Source organism: Macrotis lagotis, chromosome 2 (genome assembly GCF_037893015.1).
Source record: "Macrotis lagotis isolate mMagLag1 chromosome 2, bilby.v1.9.chrom.fasta, whole genome shotgun sequence".
Lineage (NCBI taxonomy): Eukaryota > Metazoa > Chordata > Mammalia > Peramelemorphia > Peramelidae > Macrotis > Macrotis lagotis.
Window position 1 is genome coordinate 137,215,807 of NC_133659.1, and position 26,446 is coordinate 137,242,252.

The 26,446-nt window shown below is 32.2% G+C and overlaps 1 protein-coding gene across 8 annotated transcripts in view; it reads left to right on the top strand.

The window, feature by feature from the left end:
- The window catches only part of AKT3 (AKT serine/threonine kinase 3), a 412,039-nt gene that overhangs the window by 323,929 nt on the left and 61,664 nt on the right, over positions 1-26,446 (top strand). For all 8 annotated transcript variants that reach the window (XR_012475745.1, XM_074222894.1, XM_074222895.1 and 5 more), the window contains 3 exons: positions 2,420-2,542; positions 11,051-11,179; positions 24,880-25,094. Coding sequence is in view for 7 of the 8 variants with exons in the window: in XM_074222894.1 (XP_074078995.1) it covers positions 2,420-2,542; positions 11,051-11,179; positions 24,880-25,094 (467 nt within the window). In the remaining variant the exon portion in view is untranslated. The remainder of the gene's footprint in view (positions 1-2,419; positions 2,543-11,050; positions 11,180-24,879; positions 25,095-26,446) is intronic.

The following is a 26,446-nucleotide window of genomic DNA, read 5'->3' on the forward strand; positions in this document are numbered from 1 at the left end:
TTTCTGTAGCAACTATGGTTCACAGAATCAGACATATCTCCTCTTGAGTTTGAAAAGGGATACATATGCATACTAGCTATAATATAACATGTTTATAACAGATAACATAATTTTCTATAATGCATTTATATAGCACTCATACTAGAAACATTTATTGAATACCCATTAAGGATAATAGCTGACATTGTATATAGAAGTTTACATCCATTGTCGTACTTGTTCCCAGCTCCATACACAGTGTCTTGTATGTTGTAGTCAACTAAAGAATATTTGTTGAATTGATCTTAACACTATGAGGTATACAGGATAGATATTATCACCCTGATTTTATAGGTGAGGATACTGAGGTCTATAAAAATGGAGTGACCACACAAGGACAATGAGAGTAAATGGAAGTCTTTCCTTCACTCATTTTTCCTTGGCACTGCCCACCTAGGGATAGCTAACTCATTTCTTGCCATATTTTATTATCTCTTCTCATAAAACATTTATCTGGCATTAGTCAGATTTGAAGCATTGAGATCAAGTAAAACTGGTGTCAGTAAAGAGGCATTGACATTGGGTCAGAAGTTATTTAAAGAGCCATATTTTGATGTCAAGACTTTGTTATAGCAGAGTATGGAGTGTTATAGACACAGTATATACATTCAGGGAAAGAGAACACAATGAGCATGGGTATTAGTGGAGACTTTGTGGAAGGAGTTGGTATTTGAACCAGGATGGTTTAGTGAACAGAGGAGGGTAGATGAATCTTTGATGTGGAAGAAAGTTTAAAAAAAAAACATCAGGGAGAAGAGAATATAACAAGACATTTTCTGGATAGTAAATAGACAACTCTTATTGGAATTGGGAATTGTATAGGGAAGCAAAGAGAAATAAAAGGTAGAAAGGAGACAGGAGTCATTTCTTTATTTTCAGCACCTATTATAGTACTTTGTACACAGTAGGCAGCTAGTAAATGGTTTGTTTAACAAATAAATAAAAGGCAGATTCAGGACAGATTGTCTAGGGTAATAAATACAAAGATAAAGAGTTTGAATGAGATTTCAAAACAGATTGAACTCATTTTACCATAGCCATTTCCTCTCAGGATTATTTTCATCCCTGCATAGAACTCTTAAAGATATCCCCCCTCCCCTGAATGTTTCAAAATGTAAAGGAATGAATCTGTTATAAAGAATGAGGTAGCTTTTTTGAGTGAGTTATGCTAAACCCTGCCAATACAAAATGTTGACATAGATGTTACCTATCCATTGTGTCCATGTAACATCACAGCATCCAATGGAAGAAGGAAAATGTTTCTAAGCTCTCTGAAGGCAAGGATTGTGTATTATTTGCTTTTTACATCTCCTTCAGTGCCTCATACATAAACAAGCAATCAATAAATCCTTGTTTAAGTGAATTAAATCAAATTGAATCATATAACATTTTTATCTGACATCAAATCTTCAAATAATTGAAAACATCTGGAGGATTAGCTGAATTTTTCATTTTTAGTGCAGTTGTTTAATATCATGAAGCAAATGAAAAAATTCTGAGGCATATCGGGGAACGTTTTGCTTATCTATAAAACAAGAGATCCAAAGTTCTGCCACCAACTTTATATAGAAAAATCATATTTTTGACTCTGAAAAAAACTTTGTTTTTATTCACTATGTATTAAGAATGATATAGGTTCAAAGTAGCTTTTATATTGCTTCATAATTATTTTAAAATATTAGCTAATTATTTGTTTTTAAGGAATGGTTGACTTATTAAAGTAGTACATTTTCAAAATGGGAGAAAATACCATCAGTAATATCAAGAAAATTTACTCTGCTTATGTAGTTCACTCAAAGGAAGTTAAGAAGTCATGACTTAGAGTGGTTTACCTTCTCTTATAATACAGTGATCAGGTCATTGAGAGGCTATTTACTGAAAACATTATGAACTTTTTGATTGTTCTAGTTCATTTGTTAAACTGAGTCCAGATGAATGTCAGTCCTCCCCCTCCCCCCTTTAAGACAAAAGTAAATTGAGTAATTAATTGAAGCCATACAACTATACTTTGTGTTCATTTATTTTAATAATATGACTCAGTACCTTATCCTAAAAAGGAAGCAGTAAGGGACAGAATAAGAAGAAACCCAGGATGATGATAGACACTTTTTTCCTTTGGTAACTGAAGGTTAAATGGGTAGCAAACAGAATGCCTTAAACAAGATTGGTATATTGATTAAAACGCTGATTTAACAGCTCGCAGTCTCCCCTTGGAAACCTGGAGAAGATAAGCCAGCTGCTGTCTAAGAGTGCTGAGTGTCCACTGAGAGCACACTATCTATCATCACAATATGGTGATGAGAGGTGTTTTATGTTTGTGTTAATTTCCCCCACTAAATCAGTAATTATTACAATCCTGTCCCTGCTGTTTACCCTGCAGCTGTTTTTCCATTTGTCGAGAGAGCGGGTGTTCTCTGAGGACCGCACACGCTTCTATGGTGCAGAAATTGTCTCTGCTTTGGACTATCTACATTCCGGAAAGATTGTGTACCGTGATCTCAAGGTAAAAAAAAAAAGCAATCAAATTTTGGTGTGTTGTTTTTTTTCAGAGACTATGGGGACAAACACAAAGTAATTACAAAGTTACACAGTTTTGAAAAAAGCAGATTTGGTTTTGAGAAAAAAAATGTGCCTTGTAGAAGGGGCTTCACAACTTACAGCAGACTATTTTTTCACTTGTCTGAAGACAGTTTCTATATTTCTGAGTATTCGATGTTCAAATAAAAATTTCTTAACTATATTATCTATAGAAAAGTTTTTTCTATAAATGTTTATAATTAAAAATAACATGTATTTGCATAAAATATTAAGTGAATTCATAGGGTAGAAACCCTTATAAGATTTTTATCCTATTCCTGGATTTTCTATGAAATCCTATGCTTAAAAAGAAACATTTATAATAAATCAGAATGTTTAACTAGGATACACTCTTTTAGTTTCAGTTTATAGTTCTTGATGTTCTAAGACCTTTAAGGATCTCAACATTCGATTTTTAAAAAAGTTTTAACATTTGAAAAACATCTGTTTACTAATATTATTGTATAGTGTGTGGTTATTGATTAATTTCTTCATATGTAGTTGGGGATCTTTATTAAAGTGTTTTAGAAGGTATTAAAGTTATTCCTCCTATACCCTGATGAATTAGGCTCATTGATTTTAAAACATGTATTGTACTATATTGTAAAAAAAATCAGCATGTGAAAATCAAAGTCTATAAAAATGGGTAGAGTTAGTGCTAATTTATGCTAAATATGACATGCCCAAGAATTCCTTTCAATTAAGAAACACCCCATTACTTTTAATGCATTATGATTTATTTTCTTCACCAAAATATTTGTCACAAATGATTTTTCAGGAACTCTTATGGTGTATAATGTGCCTCCATACCTGCATTTAAAATCTCCCATTATTTTATTCTTTATCCACTGTCAGAGTTGGTCAACAAATCTAATTATCTCAGCATTTTGGTTTATTTGGGGGGGTGTGTATTCATATCACACACCTATAATTTCTAGATGATAACGTTTAGGGGAGAACATTAACTAGTATAAAAGTCAATTGAAGCATACACAATGATGTTCCAAAGCCGTAATTATGTAATATTATTTTTTGGAAAGAACTGTATTCCTTCTAGTTAAGGAATGACTAACTGCATCAGAGGCCTGTAGAAGAGACCTCTGTGATATAGCTTACTTGATTTTGTCAAAGCTTTTGATAAATTGTCTAAAACTTTTGCTAGAGTATCTCATAATATTTTTAGTGAGAAAATAGAGAGTTGTGGACCAGACATTAATACAGTAAGTTGGATTCAACTTTGGTCAATTGACCTGACTCACTTATAATGGTTTAAAGTTAGTGCAGCAGGAAGTCTGCAGTGAAATAGCTTTGCTTGATAGTGTGATATTTAAAATATTTATTAATGACAGACAAGGACAGCGATGGATAAATTTTCATATGACACTAATCTAAGAGAAATACTTAACATTACTGACAGAATCAAAATATAAACTGGATAATTGGGCATAATAATTAGATGAAATCAATAGAGATAAATACAAATTTTTATACTTTGGCACAAAAAAATAAACTTCCTAAGTACAAGATAGGGAGGCATGAATGGGTCACAGTTTATCTAAAAAGATCTGAGAGTTTCAGTGAACTGAAAGCTCAATATGAGACAGCAATGTTTTGTGGCAACTAAAAAAAGCTAATAGTCTAGAGATACATCGAGAGGTATACATTTCAATAATAAAGAGATGACATTCCCCCAGTATTTGTAAGACCTTACTTTAGTATTTTCTTTCATTTTGTGTAAAATGTTAACATCCAAGGGAAGGTGACCAAAATGGTTGAAGGAAGGGAGAGAGGGATGAAAGAAAGGAAGGAAAGAGAGAAAGAAATACTTTAAAAATGCATTCTATATCTTAAATATCATATCATAAGTTGAAAGAACTAGTGATCTTTAGCTTGAAGAAGAGAATGTTTAGATTTGGAAGATTTGGAACTATATTCAAATGTTTGAAAGGTTTTCATGAGAATAGGGTTTAGGGGGTGGCTAGGTAGTACAGTGGATAGAGCCACCAGCCTTGGAGTCAGGAGTACCTGGGTTCAAATCCAGTCTCAGACACTTAATAATTACCTAGCTTTGTGGCCTTGGGCAAGCCACTTAACCCCATTGCCTTGCAAAATCTTAAAAAAAAAGAATAGGGTTTAGATTTATTGCTTTTCACTCTGAATATCAAAGATGAGTAATGGAAAGAAGTTGTAAAGAAGCAAATTTAGGCTTTGATGTAAGGAAAAATTTTCTAAAAATTAAGGTTGTCTAAAAATGGAATGAAGTACCTTTAGAAATGGTGAATGTCCCCCTCAAAGGAGGAATTTCTAGAAGGATTTGATTGCTTTTTATTGTATATGGGCTAGACTAGATAAGCACTAAATTTCCTTCTAATTCTCAATTTGAGTGATTCTGTAATATATTGGCTTAGGAATAAAGGTGATCATTAAATCCATAGATTACCAAGTGGTTTGGGGGACACCTAACTTGTGGTCCATGTTTTTTCAGTTTTATTATTTTAGACTTCCTTAAATTCTTTATTTTCTTTGTGTTCTAAGAAAGAACTTACATTCTGTATATAAGTCCACTTAAGAGATATATGTGTTTATATACACATGCAGTTTGCATATATGCAAACAATCATCACAGTGTTGCACATGTGTGCATATAGTTTGCAATAAACATACCCTTCAGAATAAGACTTAAAGAGATTCAGAGGTGCTCTATTGTATCTTCTTTCTTTAGCTAAAGGAAACTGTGACCCAGATAGGTTGTGACCTTCCTAGTGATGCGGCCAGGGTTCAAACCCAGATGTAACCTAGGTATAGTAGATAAGAATGCTGGGGACTGGAGTCAGAAAGATAAGTTCAGATCCAGTCTCAGACATTTATTATGACTATGAGCAGGTCACTTAACCTTGTTTGCCTCAGTTTCCCCATCTTTAAAATGAGCTGGAGAAGGAAATAACAAGCCACACTAGTATCTTTGCCAGAAAACCCAAATGAGATCACAAAGTGTTAGATACATTCTAAAAACAACAAAACCTGTGATTCCAACTCCATCACTTATCACTGGATGGTGTTCTCCATTGGCCATTGAAGATAAAGAACTAAATGAAATTCTGAATTTTCTAAACCACAGTGGAACTCCTAGTTCACATTTTTTAGTCACTAAGTATTCATCAAACCAAAATTCTTTCAAATTTTGTTTTTATAATAGCAAAAATGGAGTGTTTTACACATAGATACTTAAATAGGGAATAAAAAAATACAAGAAGCCCCAGTTTCTTAAGGGAAAAATAGATCTAACTAACTCAGCATAATACATTGGTATGACTTCATCATAAAAGAGACTGGTGAGAATCCTAGCCTTAGAATTAGAAAGATCTAGGTTCAAGTCTTGTTTGTCACACATGGCAGTTCTGTACCATTAGAAAAATAAGCAAGTCATTTAATCTTTTAAACCCATCTGTATCAGCAAAATTAGATAGCAAGTTTATAGCTCACCACACAACATGTATTAAATAATATATAAAAATTTACAAACTATACAACAAAACATATGCAAAATATGTGTTTAAAAAAAACAAAAAAGGAAATATTCAGGATTTAATAAACATACTTAAAAATTGGTAGCAATTGGTAAGAAATTGATTTAGACCTACAGGTTATACTGTAAACCATACCTAATTCCAGCCAGATTGGTAGACTCTAAGTACATTAAAAAGATGTAAGAATGAAATAATCATGGTGGAGAGCTGACAGGGAAGGAACATGAAGAGGACTTTTTCAAAGGAAGAAACATAAATGGTTAATAATCATTCTAAAAGATGTTCTCAAACTAATAATTAAAGAGATATAAATTTTTGAGATGCAACCTGATAAGCTTCATATTGGCAAAAATAATTAACATCAGTTAAATGTCAGCACGAAGGCAAATAGGTACACACATTCATTTTCTTGTAGAATTGTGCAGTTATTCTGGATAGCAATCTGACAGTTACAAACAACCAGCAAGTAACTAAACACTTAGTCCCAATGATACCAATGCGGAAATATATACCCTGAAAAATGTCATTGTGGCATAATTTGTATTATCAAAAAAGAGATAACTTGAAGCCACCTAAATATTTAACAAGAAAATGACTAAATAACTTGTGGTGCATTAATGTAACCAAATTTAATAATGTAGTTAATCAAAAACTTTGAGAAATATATAGCAATCTAGAAACATCTTTGTGAAATAATTTCAAATAAAAAAGTAGAATTAGCAGAACAGAATCCACACCAACTACAATGATATAAAAGGAAAATTCATGAAAATGGATAGAGATTACTATATAGAGTTCTCTGTACAGTGGTTAAAAAATTATTGTTATAATTTATTCAGTTAAATCACTTATATATAATTAGAAAGTAGGTTTAATTCATTGTTGTTTATTTCATGCATTGTTGTTCAGTATTGTTTATAATAAATAATTTTCAAAGTTAATAGCTGGCCCAAGTATTTGCTTAAATCATATTCTATCCACAAGTATTGATTTTACTATGAATAACTGTGAATAACCTATATAAGTAAAGAAAATCTTAACAATAGCACCTTTATGAGTCAAATTGCTCTATCTGAAGAATCATAGGATTTATTTTTATAAGTTACTGAAAAAAGTAACTTTGATCTTTTAAATCTTCACTGAAATTTATATTTGTGTTGATTTTCTAATCTTTTGGACCATGATCATTGCATATCCAACGATGATTCTAAGTTCCTTTATAGATCTAATATTACTTGATTATATAGCATTTATGGTTTGAGATACTTCTAATTTGGACCTTTGTTAATTGTAGAAAGTGTTTTGAAGATTTAGGAACATAAGAGAGGATATCTGGGTCTCCAAAGCTGAAACTTAGAAAATGTTTCCTCTCTTTTATAATATTGCAGTCCTGGGATTTTTATCTTATTGATAGAGTACAATATTTGTGGTTAAGAATTCAGACACCACTATTCTTTGTCTTGCATTTACTTTCATAAATTTCTACCTCCTTGCCAGATATTTTGCTGCTAAAATGAAGAGAGGATTGAATGAGGGAAACCATTTATTGATATTGCTTTAATAGTATTCTTCCCAAGCATTATAGCTTTTAGCCCTAGGTGATAATAGTTGAATGATTATCAGAATTTCAACAGATACCAATAATTCATTGAATATAATAGGATTATGCCTAACAATCCTGTGTATGAAATGTACCAATACTCCTTACCAGGGTGCTTAGGAGCAGCTAGGAGGTGCAGTGGATAGAGTGGATAAGAGCCCTGGAGTCAGGAGGACCTTAGTTCAAATTCGACCTCAGATACTTAATAATTGCTGTGAGACCTTGGGCAAGTCACTTAATCCCATTGCCTTAAATAAAAAAAATTTAAAAAGCAGGGTGCTTACATATAAGTCAGTGATAAAATTTTTCTATTTTTATTTCTATTTTATTTCCAATCTCATTTTCAGTTCATGTACCAAGCAAAAGCACAAAGTTACAAATAAATTCCATCTTTGTCCCAGTCTGATATGATTGTCACTAAAAAGGAGGAGGAGCAGGCAAAAGAATATTTAAGAATGACCTTATCATGACTTTGTATTTAAACCAAATCATAAAGGCAACTGATAACATCCATTATTAAAAAAAAAACCTAAAAGGCAAAGATTTCTTCCTTATACAACCTTAAAAGAAAATAAAATGAATAAATAATGCCCTAAGTAGTGCTAATAGTTAATTATAGTCCTTATTTATAACATAAAATCTTACCTGTTGGCAATCATAAATCTGACCCTAAGATATCTAGTTAAAATAAAGCTAAACAGACTGCAGTTTCGGACTCACATGACACAGATAATATATTATACACAAGTTGATGATTGATAGCAGACATTCAAATTAATTTTTAGTAACCTTTATCTTATCTTTACATAATAGATGCTGTATTACATTCTTAATTGTATCCAGTTCTAGAATGAGCACAATACAGAAGAACTTTGTTAAAGCAGCAGGATAACAACAATGAAGAGAATAAAGGGCCTGGGTTCAGAAAGATTCAAGTTCAATTTAGCCTCCCACTTACTGACTGGGCAAGTCACTTAACTTCTCTATCCCTAAGTTTTCTCGTCTATAAAAGGGGGGGGGGGTGTAATAATGGCACCAAAATTGAGTAAGATAAGAATTATAAGGTACTTAGCAGTCCCTTGTACATATTAAGTGATACATAAATTTTATTCATCCATTCATTTATTATATATGGTTTCTGGTAAATTTATTCAAATGTATTTAATAATATGTTTCATTGAAAAAAGCAAAAAAAATCCTTGATCTTTAAAGACTAGAATGATGATTTTAAGAGAAAAAAATTAATAGGGAGAAAAACTAGATTAAAGTTCAAAAGATCAACTACAGAAGTGTAGGATGGAGAGATAGGACTAAATATCTGTTCCTATGAAGATGAGGGGTTTTGTAGACTAAAAGTTTAACAAGAATTTAAGCAATTTTAGACCTCATAAAAGTAATCACGTTCTACATGAAGCATGTGTTAGCCTCCTGGTACTTTCAGATACCACATTTTAGGAAGGACATTAATAAACTGACATAGATCCAAAGTGGTATGTGGCCAGGATTGTTCCAGAAGAGACCATAACATAAAAGCATTGGTTGAATGAACTGGGGACATTTAGCCTGGATAAGAGAAAATTTAGTTATCATCTATATCTTAAAGCATTTGAAAGACTTTTATAGAGAGCTTCAAATTATATTAATTGACTCTAAAAGTAGGAATAATGAACAAGAGTTACAGAAAGGCAAATTGGGCCCAGTATAAGGGGCCAGAACATAGAGTAAGCTGCCTCAAGAAGCAGTGTATATTCTTCCATCATTGGAATATGCTATCAAGGACATAGTAGAGGATATTCCTTATTTAGGAAAAGGTAGGACTAGATATCAGTCTCCTCAAGGCCTTGCATTCACTTCTCATATCCAATCATTGCCAAGGATTCTTGTTACTACCTTCATAATATCTTTTGATTATATCCCCTCCTCTCCTCTAATACTGCTATCACTTTAGTTTGGGGCTTTATCTTGCTGGACTATTCCAATAGACTGCCAAGCTAGTTTCCTTGCAACAAGTTTTTCGCTTCTTTAGTTCATTGTCTACCCAGTCATCAAAAGGTCCTGCCTTAAGTTTAGATCTGACCATGTCATCTCTCCACCCTCTTAACTTAGTACCATGTTGATACTTAATAAATATTTATCTACCAACTGACATTGATTGTATTGGTTAATCTGTAGGGCAAATAGATGGGTCCTGTAATCAGAAAGTCTCCTCTTCATGAGTTGAAATCCAGCTTCAGCCATTTACTAGCTTGGTGATCCTGTTTGCCTCAGTTTCCTCATCTGTAAAATGATCTAGAGAAGGAAATGGCACAGTGGCCAAAATAATAGATTCAAAATATTAGATTATGGGGGCAGAGGATCTTATGACTTGGATTGCTGGTAAAGTAATTATTGCATACCTTACAGTAGTATTTTTACTAACAGGAACAGATGAATTTTACATACTGTAGATTTGACTCTGTATGTCATTGTGTGTTTACATGTATATAAGATAAATGTTATCTATATATATATTATGTGTAATAAAAATCTACCCAGAGCTCTTTTTCTGTATGTATATATGCCTTCACACATTTATTTATGAGCTTAAGCATAGTTATTATCTCCATTGTTATGTTTTTTAAAAATATTATTAATATAAAGCAATGGAGTTAAGTGACTTTCCCAGGGTCACACAGCTAGGCAATTATTACATGTCTGTTTGGATTTGAACTCAGGTCCTCCTGACTCCAAGGCCAAAGCTCTTTTCACTGAACCACCTAGCTGCCCCTATTTTTATTTTTAATAGTAAAGAAATACATCAGAATTTTTCTTTCCTTGCAGCATTAAACTGCTAGGATTCTGAAAAATGTAGTTTATTCCTATTTCTTGTGGATATTTTTTAAAATGATGCTCATCTAACTAAAATAATGTAGGGGAAAGTTGTTAAGTGCAAAATAAGAAGGTTTATTAGATAATATTCTTCTATTATGCTTCTCCTAAAAGTAGAGCTTTGTGGAAGAAACTCAGCCTTTCTAAGTTTCAGAGCCTTGAGATTTCACAACTTAAATAGAAATGATTTTTAAAGAGTCCTTGCTTGTTTTAAAGATTCATGATCACAATTCCTCAATGTTTAATATTTATTAATTAATTAAAAAGTATTTTTTCACCCTGTACAAAAGTAGGAACCTTACAGGGGCTATAATTTCATACTTGATCTGTAAAGTACTGAAAACTTTAAAGATCTTGGGATACATTTTCCTCCTCCCGGGAATATGTGTTGTTGAAAACTAGAGGACAATTTTTAAACTTTCTTTTTCCTAATACACAGTTGGAAAATTTGATGTTGGATAAAGATGGCCACATAAAAATTACAGATTTTGGACTTTGCAAAGAAGGGATTACAGATGCAGCTACAATGAAGACGTTTTGTGGTACACCTGAGTACCTTGCACCAGAGGTAAGTTGTAGGAACCTAAAGAAAAAATCCATGGCATCATGATTATTTTATAATAAAAGATATTTGACCTTTTTAAAAAAAAGGGTTCTGCAAATTTTGGCAGGAATTAAAACCAAATAAAATTGTATTTTATTTGTTCAAAGAATTATTATGGTTTGAGTAATTCTTAAATTTTAATATATGTTTAATCCCTTTAGTAGCAAGAGATTGATAATAGGGAAGTGCATAACAATACCACAATAAAAATCAAGGGTTTTTTTCCTTTTCATATGGTTTATATCTTAGATCCTTCCACTATATTTTGAATCATGATAATGATTCAAAATATTATATTTATGCCTCAAAAATTTTGATTTTATCAAACTGTATGACTTCTTCAGTAAAACTGTTTTATGATGAACTGGACTTAAAAACAAAGAAATAATCATAAGAGACTCCACAATATAGGTGCTAATAGAATTTGTAAATAGCAATTTATATCAATAAGGTATCACCTTTGCATATATCAAAATTATCTAAGATTTCTTAAAAGATGTCATATAAAACTCTCTATTAACAATAATCAAGACTTAAAATAGAGAGAGAGAGGTATACTGCCATTGTCATGGGAAATATTCTGTTCAGAATTCAAGTGGAGGAGGGATTTCCTGAAGATGTTAAGATCTCCAGATGCTGTTGTCTATTTATGGCATAATGCTGATTACATCAAGCCTCATACAAAGAACCATTTAAGTGAATTCCAAAAGCAGCCAAAAGAGTTAGACCTCTCTACACTGGAAAAAATCAGTATATGAGGAATGTCTATTTAGACTAAAATATGCAATTAGATGGAGTTGGTCCCAAATACATATATCTTGGACAGACATTGCACATAGACTGTGAGTTGGGCTCAGAATTGAACAGAAGGAGGAGAACAGGCTGGATTATCGCCTTTGAAAATTGTGTGGTATGTTTAATGACTTGAAGATTCTTCTTGAAACAAAGACTCATTTAGAAAAAATAAAGAGTATTCTTCTGGTAGTGCTGCCTGACTGAAATCCATGGAATTACACATTCATTGAAAACTTGTTAAAGGTTACCCTATGGGAAACAGAGAAGTCTTTGTGAGGATTAATAGGTTATAATATATTGCCAATCAAGAAGAGTATAAGAGAAGCAATGTAAAGGATGTCTTAATAGAAATGACCAAGAATAAAAGTTGAAGTGGTTATGTGGCAAAGGATTAATCTTTGAACAGTATGCTCCAGTGAAATCTATGTGATGATAGAAGAACTATAGGCTGCCCCTTGAATTGAGGGTAATTATAAGCCAATAGAAGGACTTCACATTAGCTGTATAAATTGGGTACTAGAGACAGCCCCTGTGGCTTTGCATGGCTACTGAGTTAAAAGCAATCTAAATACACAAGCACACATATACATATTGCTTTATTTCCTACTAAAAGGAAATGTCATTTTCACTGAGATTAAAAAAGAAAGGAAGAGACTGATCACTTCTACTCATTTTTCCCAAGGTAAGACATTATTCATGTTTGTTGTAACTAAGAATGGGGCAATTGGATTTTTTTTAAAGCAATCTAGTATCGGTCTCAAAAATATTAGGTAAACTTCTTTTGAAAATTTATGGGAGGGGTGGCTAGGTGGCACAGTGGATAAAGCACAGGCCCTGGAGTCAGGAGTACCTGGGTTCAAGTCCAGTCTCAGACACTTAATAATTACCTAGCTATGTGGCCTTGGGCAAGCCACTTAACCCCATTAGCCTTGCAAAAATCTTAAAAGAAAGAAAGAAAGAAAGAAAGAAAGAAAGAAAGAAAGAAGGACAGACAAAATTTATGGGAGCATATAAGACAATATCCTCAAAAAATAAAATAGCTTGATTTGACAGTTCAGAAAGTATACCTTTATATACTTTGAAATATTCAGAATAAGAGTAAAAGTAAAAACAAAAGATAAGTAGATAAGTATCATTTTCTTTGATGTCAAAGGAATACTTAGCTATTTCAATATCTGCATAGAGCAGATTGTGGTGGTGATATTAAAAGCCTCAGTCTCTCTGGGGCTTGAGGGTGGTGGTGGGTTGTTTGAGTTTGGGAGTTCTGAGCTGCAGTAGACTAAGCCAGTTGGGTGAAGTCTGGCACTTGAAGAAGAACATACTGAACCAAAGGAGATAATATTTGCTAAAGTTCTTAGCACAGTGCCAGTTACATTGGGGTTGTTCAGTCATGCCTGAATCTTTCTGACCCCATAAACTCTAACCTCTAAGGGTTTTTCTTTTATTGGAATGGTTTGCCATTTCCTTCTCCATCCCCTTCTCAGGGGATTAAGGCAGAGGATAAGGGACTTGCCCAGGATCACACAGCTAATAATTGGCTGAAACTAGTTTTGAACCTGAAGCCCAGGGCTAACCATTGAGTTACCTCCCTGCCTCCTACCTGGCACAGAATAGAAGCCAAATAAATAAATATTTATTTTTTTCCCTCCTTCTAATCCTAGTCAGAAAAAAGTTGATCAGACCTTCCATGATGATTACAATGGGGATGGACCAAGATAAGGTCTAAAAAAATAAAATTAGATAAAAATGAGAAATTAAAATTTACAAAATAATGATGGATTTGATGGATTTGATTTTACCAATGGATTGATCTTGAGGAAACAGAGATCTTGGTTTACAGGATACTGCTATTCAGCAAAAAAGAAAAAAGAAAAAAAGAATGTTATAATTTAGAGGTCAACGAATCATTTTGTCTATGAATGTTTTCTAAAGACTTAAGAAATGGTAATTGTTAAATATTGGGAAGTAATTATGGTTATAAAATTGGTATGACTTGTCACCCATTTTATTTCCAGTGGAACATTCTTGTTATTTAGAGGTACAGTTTGCCTTTGAGTTTCCTAAAATCAAGTAGTAATAGTTTAAATATAGTTAATTTCTGTTTATCAATTGTGGAATCAGTGGAGACATTCTTTCCTGAAATGTGAAATACTAGAATTAGAATTTCAATTTCAATTGATATATCATCTGTAAATTTAGAAAACATTCAATGTTAAATCAAATATGATATAATTTTTTAGAATGCTGTTGTTTTAAGAAATATGAAGGGTGGGGGGCAGCTAGGTGGCGCAGTGGATAGAGCACCAGTCTTGGAGTCAGAAGGACCTGAGTTCAAATCAACCTTAGACAGTTAATAATTACCCAACTGTGTGACCTTGGACAAGTCACTTTACCTGATTGCTTTAATAAATAATTTTTTTAAAAAGGAAATGTAAAAGAAAAACAAGTTATTTGTTACTCCAGAATTAATTTCTCTGTTCTACATATGTATAACAGAATTAGTATGTCATAATTAGGGGAAAATAAATCTACAGAAGATAATTAATAAATTATTTCAGAAACAGATGATCTATGAAACCAAGATATTGTTTTTTATGCAAATAAGAACAAGAACAAAAAACCAAGAATATGTTAAGACTTTGTTTTAAAATAGGCTTTCTGTTCAAAAAGAATCATCAGTTATTCTTTTATTAAGAACATATTTTGTTTTTTATTTTTAAATTATATGCTTTGTAAAATCATTTACAGAATTTTATGTTATTAAAATGAGATCATCACCTCAAGAATGGGAAATTAGGTTGTACAACTTAAGTAACGAACACCATTTCTTTAGTTCTTGTCTCTTGAAATAATTGTCTTTTCATAAGATTCTGATATGGACAATGATAATGAGTGACTAAATTACTTCTCTGATACCTTTTAATGTGATGTTGGTTGTCCAGCATTCTTGAAGGTCATGTGTATTTAATTATAGGTCCAGTGATGTTTTTATCCACAGCATTTCATGAAGATTCTTCATCTTGTGGTTGAGATGTTGAGGAAGAATGTATTTTACCTTCAATAATATACAGATTGCTGAATTTTTGAAATATTTGGCATGAGTATTACTTATATAACTATTATGGTTGCATGCAGCATAAATATTCTTCTTTTTGAAAAAAAGAAATAAAAGTTTAACTTGAGTCTATTAAGATTATTTCTACATGTGCTCCTGACTCCCCCCCCCCAATATCTCCTACTCTCAATTACTTCTTTCTCTTTAAATCTCTTATCTCTCCTTTAGATAGATATTCTCAGGTTTATTTGAGTCTGAAAATATTGAATATGTTATTTTCAATGCTAAGTTGTCATAAGAATGATAATCTTGTCTCAAACCAGAAATATTTTCTTGTGAATGCTAACTATTGACTCCTTCAGAATTTCTAACCAGTTTCTATTTCTTGTTCTTATAGAATGATATCATTTTACAAAGTAAACCTCTTTTTGTGAGCTACTTCTTATAGATGTTTCTTACCTACTTGAATAATACCTTGACATTGTCATGATGTAGTCATATGCTGCAAATGTAAATTAATGGATAAACAAGATTATTCAAAAGCTTTGTGAGAAACTAATTTATTTTGTAATTAAGGTAAAATATTTTTGAAACATTTCCAACATATGGTTCAAATTTCATGTAGCCAAAAAAGTTTTCTTGGGTTTGGTTGAAAAAGAATCTTTAGAAGAATAATTTACTTTTTACTTAGTTTGATTCATTGCATTAAATTTTTAATTGAACTTCTATTTGAAAGTACTTGCTGCTGGACAAAAGACGAACATAATTATTACTGTGTTTGTGCCATTCACTAAAGCTAAAATGCTAGAATACTACTGTATCCTATTTTACTTTGATAACATGGATTAATGAAGACCAGGATCTTTTCAGTTTGACCTTTTACTTTAAAACGAAGTTTTGAAGGAATTGTAAAGATAGCTTTGACAAATATATAAATAAATATTTTATTTAATGTGCTATTTAACGTACTGACATTTTCAAATGCACTAGTGAAAGAATTTGGAAAAGTTATTATTTTAGAATTTCTCATATTTACAAGGATTAAATTTGACCCAAAATAAAATTGACCCCACAAATATATTTTTTGCAGTGAATATTGTATTTTCTCACCCCAAAAGTTATGGAATAAAGTAGAAATAACATGTAAACTCTTGCTGTTAAATTTTACTATTTGGTATGGCTCTCATTGAATCTACACTGTTTTATGCGGTGCTAATTATTTAGAGTCTCAGCTTTGGTCTTGAGTTAGCAGTACCTGATCAACTTTCCAACTGTAAAACAGTTTGAAAATCAAATGTAGCTTACATGCAAGACCCAACAAAATTAAAAGTGTTAAGTACGTTTTGGCAGTTCACTTTTATTATGCCCAGTCCTCAAATGTACCAGCAGATAATCATCTGAATGTTAGTTATTTTTCACATGCTTATGTGATCACACAAAAAGTACATGCTAAAAAGAAGCAGATGGTGACAGATGGGGAAGGTTGAATAAGGTGGTTTTGGAAACCTAGAGAAATGCACTTCTGTAATCGTGTCAAAATAAAAATTATTTGATAGTCAAGTTAGAACTAACAGAAAGACATTACAAAAATGATTCAATTGTAAGGAAATGTATTTTAGCAAGGTTCAGCTTGTATTTAGAAAAATGTCTACAGTTGTATTTCATCCAAGTGTAAAATAAGATTTTTATCAAGTAATGAAGGTTACTATTTTGATGCATTTTTCTTACTTTTCTAAACACTCCAGAATGAAAATTTACCTGTAATTTTATCCAGTCTCTTTTGTGACCTATTTATAATAATTCCTTAACCCTTGACCTACTTTTATGGAAGAATTTGAACTTTTAAAATCAGAATATTTTAAAAACTTTTATTTCTATTTAGGGAGAAATATTTGCTCAAATACAGTGTAATGCTATGGAGCAAAATATAAATAACAAAATAAAATTTTTGGAAATAGATTTTTTTATTTTCAAATTCAGTGGTAGTAACTCAAACGTTCTTTATGATTGGAGATAGAAGTGCTAGGCAAATTACAGATAACTTGGAGTTGTGTTGATTTTTTTTTTTAGTAAGCAATTTGCTATTACATATAACAAATATGATTAATTGTTTTATTTTTCCTCCCTTTCAAGGGTGCAATTATATTCTACTTAGAATAAGTGACACAAGGTTTGTCTGTCATTCTAAAGTGTAAATATATCCTAATCAGCATTTTGATTCTGAGCCTTTTTAAAGACTTCTAAAAATGAAGCCAAAAGAAAGTAAATTGACAACCGTACACCAGAGGAAGAACTATTGTGGTGACAGGCATAAAGTTTTGCAGTGTCTTCCCTAAGAGTCCATAAGAAACAATGAAAGTGTTATTTTTAAGGTTTTGGTTATCTTACAATTTCCAAACTTTTTGTGAAAAAAGAAAAACCTCCATTACTTAGCACAATCACTGACATAATTAGATTTTTTCATAAATGCTTTTTGACTGACTTTTTTGGTCATATCAAGACAAGTCATCAAACATTTATTAAGCCTCTCACATGTGGTTAAGTCCTAGACAACACTGATATACATACATACACATATATATATGTATGTATGTATGTGTGTGTGTGTGTATATATATATATATATACACATATGTATATGTGTACACACACACACACACACACACACACACACCTTCAATATAGACCAAAAATCTTTTTATACATATACCCTCAAGAAGGAATATTCATTTATGGGTACTGATTTAAATAACATTTGATTTCTCGAAGGCACTTTTCAAATATCAATCCTCATGGTATACCTATAAGAGTCTTATCTTTTATTCTGTGGTTGGGGGCAAATAAGGGAAAGGAGTAGAGGTAACATTTTGAATTCATTTTTGAATTCATATTTAAGAACAACCATATATAGCTAGCATGAGTGAAAATTTTTAGGTGAAAATATTTAATGCCTCATTTTCTTTGCCAAACTTCTGTGTAATGTTTCTGGATCCTCTTAAATCACTGCCTTGTCATTAGCTCTCAGGTTCAGATATGAACTAAAATTACTTTTGCCCCTAGTTCAGAAGGAGCCAATGTGGCGTCTATAGCACCACGAAGACATTGTTTCCTTCATTGATGTGCTTTTTCCCTTGGCTGTAATGCTCAAAATTCCTGTACCCATGGTCTTGCTGTGGGCAGCTTCATGAGTCTGTCGCTTCCATATGAGGTCTAGGCAAGTTTTCTGAAACCAGAAAACTCAAAGCCAAAATCACTATTACTTCTGATTGGTCTGCAGCTATTCCTCACTGATTTTCCCTTAAGGCTGATCTCACAAAGAATTCTCTGTCCTAGTTGTTTCCAAAGACTGAACTAGTTGTAGTACCACAGTAGCCTGTGGACAATGGAACTATAGGAAACACGAGACATACCATTAAAGTCATTTTAGTGATATGATTGCATTGTATTCATTTGACTATTTTCCAACATTTTTTCTTTTTTTTCCGGTTTGAGCTGCAGTTTGTTTTTGAGGTACAGTGCCCTTGAAGTGTGTGTTTGTGTGTGTGTGTGTGTGTGTGTGTGTGTGTGTGTGGATTAAGAGCAAGCTTAGTACACTCTAATTCATAGCAAATGATATTTGAATTTTCAGACTCCTAAGAATTTTTATAGTAATTGAGAGCTGAACAGAAAAAAAAATCACAATGAAAATACAAAGAAGCCATGATGTTAAAGGATACATTTTGAAGAAAAATAGAATACACTTACTATATTATTAAGAGGTCCAATCTCATGTTACTAAATATATTCTTAAGGTAAAAGAGAAAATCCTTAATGGTCATAATTTTGGCAAATAGATATCTTTGATGATAAAAGTACATGATGGACTTTTTATAGGTAATAAAAGGGTATGCTAGTCACCTGAATACAAGGTTAATAGGCAACATTTAAAAAATGAATTAACAGTAATTTGGTGCATCTAAGTTCGCAGTTTACTTTCACAACATAGGTGTGCAGACAGTTTGTTTAGATGTTTAATTTTTCCCCCCATCTGTTCTGTCAAAATTATTGATTGAGCAGTAAGCCACTCCAGGGCATGCATTACCTCCTTATAATTGCATGCCTTAAGTATGTTGTGTGGCCCTGTTAAGAGAGATGTTCTTCAGCCACCCTATAAATACTAATTGGAATAAGAATGATTCATTCATTCATGATGTGAAGTGAAGTGAAGATTTTTTTTTAAAGTTCCTTTAGTTAAATTCATGTACTAGAAATGTCAATTCCCCATATCCTTTTGGAACGTGGAATCTCGTATCTCTAAGGCATATTTTAAATATAAAAGTATTTTTAAAATTAGATTTCTAAGAAAAAAAAGCAAAGACTAAAAATAGCCATTTATAGTGGAGTTTTAAGAACCAATTCTTTTTTATCTATCTCCTTTAATAATAAGTATCCTCATCAAATAGTTCTCTGTCAGAGCATACTATCTCTACCCTTGGCCTCTCTAAAACTTAAATCTCCATATGGTAGAGAATGAATGAATTTCTGGCTCCTATTAAAAAATTAAAGTAAGTAAAACTTTGCTTCTGTCAATAAATCAGTCATAAGCATTTATTAAGGGCCTGCTTTGTGCCCAGCATTAGGCTTTTATAGGGAATACAGAGACAAAAATGAAACAAGTACTGTCCTTGGAGAGCATATCAGGGAGAGAAATGTATACTTAAATAAGAATGAGCAGAATACATACCCACTAAGAACAAGGTAAATCAGAAGGATCAGGAAAGGCTTCATGCAGAAGCGATATGTTAGGAACTACTCTTGTATTTTTATGTAACTTGGCTGTATTGTCACAGAGAGAGATTATAGTTCTATCTTTTCTTCAGGGGCTTTCTTTTTCTTTCCCCTTTTATTTCTATCTTGGAATCTGGCTAACTATACACCTGTAAAACTGTGCCAGTGATTGTTGAGGTTTTTGTGTGAGGGTGAGTTAATAAGCAGGATTACCATGTTTCCTGGACACTACTTATCTAAAATCAGAGTGGGGACAAAATCTTGGTTCATCCTAGGGCAAGTTTTGAAAGTTGTATTGGCCTGCATTTGAAATGTGTAGATGAGTTATTGTCCACTAGAGATTTTGAACCTTCACTAAAACACATGTAATTTGATTAAACATAAAATATTAACATACCATTAAGTAAGTCAAAATATTATTTATTTTGACCTTAATGTGTTCAGCATGGCATAATTAATAGTTCCTTAGTTTTGGAGTCAGTAAGACCTGGATTTGTACTCTGACTTTTTATACAGACTTTGTGACAGACCATTTAACCTCTCTGTGCCTAAGCAGCTCTTTAGTCTTACAAATTGCACCTAAGCTGTTTATCTTTTCCCATACTGGGTGTTCTCTACATCAGTGAAGTCTCAGATCTAGAATACAAGGTATGCATTAATAATAATAATAATAACAAAAACTTAACATTTATATAGCTCTTTAAAAGTTTCAATTGCTTTGCATATATCCAATTATTTGTTTCTCAATAATCCTGGGAGGTAGGTGTTATTGCTATTACTATTTGGCAGATGAAGAGACTGAAATTGAGAGTTAAGTGATTTGCTCAGATCACACAACTATTAAAAATCTGAGGCAAGATTTGACTCAGGTTCATCTTGGACTATTGTAATTTGAAGTTTAAGGTGGAAAAGATACCTATAAAATGAAAAATATATATATGGATTTAAAACAATTTGAATTTTTATTTTACAACTTTATTACAGGGCAGCTAGGTGGTGTAGTGGATAGAGCACTGGTCCTGGAGTCAGGAGTACCTGAGTTCAAATCTGGCCTCAGACACTTAATAATACCTAGCTGTGTGGCCTTGGGCAAGCCACTTAACCCACTGCTTTGCAAATAAAAAACTAAAAAAACAAAAAACAAAAAAACTTTTATGACAATGATCAGAATTTTATCTGAATGTTTTGTGCTATAATATCTTTTATTGATGCCTAATCCTGGTATAGAGGTGATTGAAGTCTCTTGAAGGATGCGACAGGAGGGCACAAGAGCAGGCAGATCCCACAAAGTTATAAAAGCTATAGGTGGATCCCATGATGTATACTTTTATCCTTTAATCAGCCTCAGACTAACTACATTTAGAGAGACTTCTCACCAGAAGATTGGCCAGTAGGTGACCAGTTTTTCTGATAACAGCTTCTAAATCATATACCAGATTAAGGGGGTTATGAATATTTGCACTGATGGAAAAATTATCAATGTCAAAAAAATCACAAATCCCTGATTTTTCAAAGTAAGTTTTAGGAGGCATATTTTGACCCATAATATTTTCATATCAAATAAATTGTATTTATTAGAAAAAAATTTAGGGGCGGCTAGGTGGCATAGCAGGGCAGCTAGGTGGCGTAGTGGATAAAGCACCGGCCCTGGAGTCAGGAGTACCTGGGTTCAAATCCGGTCTCAGACACTTAATAATTACCTAGCTGTGTGGCCTTGGGCAAGCCACTTAACCCCATTTGCCTTACCAAAAAAAAAACCCCTAAAAAAACCTAGAAAAAAATTTAAATTATTGTTCTTAATGGAATTCTACTGTTATTTTTCACTTTTGTGCTACATCATTTTTTACTACTCAGAATCTAAGACTTCATAACAATCCTGAAATCACAGACTTTTTTGATAAGGGAAATTAGCAGATGCCAGAAAGAAAGGAGTCATACTTTACATTATGCACAAAGGAACTTTAGTGTAATTTTGAGAAAGGGGATATAATTAAAGGAAAGAAGAAAAACTATCTTTAAAGCATGGAGTCTGTTGAATGTAATGTGTCATAGTAAGGTATTAAGGAGGGGAAAAGAAAGTAAATTAGTTGGATGAGCAGTCAAAGCTTATTCTGGAGTGTATTCCTGTTTAAGGGAAAAGAAATGATCATTTCCTTTTTTGGGATCATCCAAGCTGTCATTTTTTAGATTAGTAAGGGATATAATCTCATTTTGTAAGATTGGACAGAAATCTTTCTTATCTTAAAGAAATGAATTTATAGTAAAAAATTCTTCATTAAAGGAGACAGACTGTTCCATGCGCAGGTGTTTGTTGGATTTTTTTTTTAAATAATCTGTATAACTTGAGTTGGCATATAAAGCCAACAAAGTGTGCATATTTTCTTCAGAATGAAGTAATATTTTAAGTGTCGTATATGTGATATATACATATATATATGTATATGTATATATATATATATATATATATATAATGCACATCACTTAAAGATTGCATGTTTGGAAGAAAAACATTTATATTTTGGAAATTAGAATTCATTTTCATAAAACTGTATAAAATCTATTTTACTTTAATTTGAAACAGATTTTTCTACAATGCACTTTAATTTTTTCATTTGCTTATTTCTCTTCAAAAATAAAACCTTTTTTATGCAATCACTTTCCCTTCTGGCTGTAAACCAGGTATTTAAACAAAAATAAAGGGTTGCCAGTTTTGCCAGCTGGGGATGAGAACCCGGCTGGTGATATGCGGGTTCGGGAGGCAGTTAATCCAGCTTTTATGCTTTTTATGGTTTTATGAAAAAAGAGGTTAAAAACCACATTTGGCTCTTTTTTTTGGGACCACTGTTTTGTTGCTATTGAGGGAATGCAGGAAAAGGTTTGCTGAGACCTAACATTCTTTATTGTTAATAGGTGAAGTCCTGAATAAATTAGATATATCCCACATGCAGTATGCCCTTCTTATTGGTCATGAATTATATCCTTATATAGCAACCAAAATTCTGAGCCATTTAATAGTTGTAGCTGGACAACTTTTTCCAACTCAAGTATACAAAGAAACTCTTACTACTTTAAATTACATTTTTTAAAAATTTTATATCCATAAATTTTATTTCATGAAGATAAATTGTTAGCATTTAAATTTTTTTTTCCTTACACCTCCCATTTAATTTCTTGCATGGCTTGTAAATTACCAAAGGCTTTACAGGTAAAAAGAAAATGTTACATCCCTCCTTTATTAACGTAATGATCAATTTCCCCTAATTCTTTTTCCCCCATCCACCAAAACAAAAAATTCTTTCAGAATTTCTTACATTTTGCCTAATTGAAATATTTACTTTGTTTCTTTAAAAATAATGTTTTCAATAAGGGTTTTATTGTGTGTGTATATGGACAAATATACATATGAATCTAGTTATTAACATAGCAGCCACTCAGTAAATTAATTTTTTATGGATTCATTTTAAATTCTTACCTTTGTCCTTAAAAATTTCTCAAATATTATGTGGCCCTTTGGCTTCTTATGTTTTTGGTGTAAATAGATAAGTACTTTGTAATTTCAGATTTATTTATCCTTTGAACTTAGAGTTATACTTTGAATGATACTTCGGGCCATATTCTTTTCTCCCTACCCCACCTAGCCACTAGAAGCTGGAGAGAATATTGGAATTGAGGCCAGAATACCTAGGTTTGAATTTGGGCTCTGTTAAATGAATTTGAACACTTTGGGGGGCACCTTTTTGGGAAGCCCTTTGGACTTCAGATTTTCCTCACCTCCGAAATGAGGAAGTAAATTTCCTTGGAGCTATAGGTTTAGCCTGCATCCATTTTACTATATTAGCTAAAACTAATAAAATGGTTAAAGAAAATAAAATTTTTAAAACTATAACAATAGAAAGAAAAAATTTTGTTGAGTCTATCTTATTGCTGTCTTTTAAAAAACCAATTCAGAATTTCTTTTAAGAAATTAATTTCTTTTAATCTCTTAGATCTGGATTTTTTTTCTTTTTCAGGCAACCATTCTTTGCTTTTTTCCTTCACAATGTTGGTATGAGAGCTTTCTCCTAGTTTAACATCTCTTGAAAATTTCTCTCTTAAAGAGACAATATTTACGTGCAATAATAAGACCATATCTGAAAGAAAAGATTTAGTGTTGGCTGTTCCACTTTTCCTTCTATATCAAACATTTACAAATAAGAATTTCTGAAACATAACAAAATCTGGGTATCTGTTTTGTCTGGTTGCCCATATTTATATTATGCAAAACAGAGGTAGAAAAGGATATTGCATTTAATTAATATAGTTTTTCATGGTTTATTCAAAGTAGTAAAATTTAAAATATTTTATGTACAGTGAGACAATTTAAATTTAATTTGTCATATAACAAGAATGAAGTTCAGTGGATATTATTTGAATTTAACATCTTTTTCTTAGTATAATGGAACTCTGGGCAATAACATTTTATTGTAAGACAAAAGATGACTATCTGATATTTATTATTTTCCTTAAAGCCTTAGGTATTTGGGAGTTCAAAGAGTTTTAGAAATTTAGACAAAGGCTGTGAATATGTCTGTGTGCTCACTCATATTTATTTTCTAGGTCCCTTGTTAATGAAGTATACTTATTACCTAATTGAAATCTTCCCTCTGCTAATAGCAGAAGTTCTTGAAATTCAGTATTTAAGGCTTATTAGAAGTACTTAATTAGAATGCCATCCCACTAACCTATGGTCTGAGATTTAACTAAAAAGAAACTTGAAAGTACCATTAGCTAGACTCCGTTATTTCATACTGATTCGTTGCTATTCTTCTGTATGATTTACCTGGCATACTATATTGATATCTCTGCCTTTTTTTGTATGGGTGTCCATTAATATGGTCTGGATACAAAATAAAAGTCAAGTATTTTGTATATTAAAGAGCTACAAAGAATAGAATCTCGAGACTTCTCACCTAATCGTGGGCATGGTGAAATATTTTAGAGTAAAAATGTATATTTCACCCAAGTACTTAGAATGTAATGTTTAATTCTTTGTTCACTTCTCTTTTAGGTATTAGAAGATAATGACTATGGCCGTGCAGTGGACTGGTGGGGTTTGGGGGTTGTCATGTATGAAATGATGTGTGGGAGATTACCATTCTACAACCAGGATCACGAAAAACTTTTTGAGCTAATACTAATGGAGGACATTAAATTTCCTCGAACTCTTTCTTCTGATGCAAAATCCTTACTTTCAGGACTCTTAATAAAAGATCCAAATAAACGGTAAGGCTCAAATGATGCTAATGGAAAATAAAAATTTTCTTAAGAAGTCGTTCTATGGGGTGCCTAGGTGGTGTAGTGGATAAAGCACCGGCCCTGGAGTCAGGAGTACCTGGGTTCAAATCTGGTCTCTGACACTTAATAATTACCTAGCTGTGTGGCCTTGGGCAAGCCACTTAACCCCGTTTGCCTTGCAAAAAAAAAGTTATTCTATTAGGGTACCTTTTGAACTTAGTTTCTCCCAACTCCAGGGTCAGTGTTCAATTCACTGTGCTACCTTGTTGTCCCTGGGGTACCAGTGGAAAAGCTGCCAGATCATGCTTTTTTTCTTTTAATATCTCATTCTAGAACATTTATTTTTTTACCAAGGCTTTGGATTTCCTTAGTCTTCCCTATACCAGCAACATTAAATAGAACATACTGAGTGATCATCAGCATTCAGAAATACTATGACACTCAAGTTGCTGTCCATGGCTCACTTAATGTTTCTTAATTTGTCTTATCACTTGATTTCTTCTAAGCCAGACTAGAATATAGATTTCCTGTAATTTGTCCACTTGTAGGCTTCCTTTTCTTGGAATTGCCATCATCATAAGTTCATCAGTCACTTCCTACTTCAGATGAATAGATATAAGAATATTTGATAAATATAGTGAATGTGTATTTGTGCATGATTATATTTTATTTCATATATTTAAGCTGTTAGTTAGCTCTTTCTATGTGCCAGGCACCCTGCTACACACACTGGAACTAAAAGATAAATAAGATTCTACCCCCCCATATATATATATATATATATATATATATATATATATATATATATATATATATATATACACATACACAAATATACTGTACATACAATACTAGCAACTAGCCCAAGAGTTCTTAACTTTTTTAATGGTATTAAACCCCTTTGACAATCTGAAGAAGCCAAGAAATTCAGATCATATTTTTAATGTAAAAAATAAAAAATATATATCATTATAGAGGAAGCCAATATATATTAAAATATTAGAAAAAGAACTTTTTGAAAAATAAGTTTTGTGGAAATCAGGTTTTAAGACCCTTTGAAGCTAGAGGGAACAGACTTCTTATAATAGATGGCTCTTGAGCTGATCTTTAATGCGACCTAGGGGTTCTTCAAGACAGTGGGAGGAAAGAATAGAGTTCAGACATGGTGGACAATTCTGCAAAGGTAGGAGGTGAAATGTATATAGAGAAAAGGAGACCATTTAAGCTGTCTGTATGTGAAGGTGAATAATGAGAGAAAAAAGGTTCAAAGGGTAGGTTGGAATCTATTTGTGAAAAACTCAAAAAAACAGCCAAAAAAATTATCAGAGGAGTTTATATTT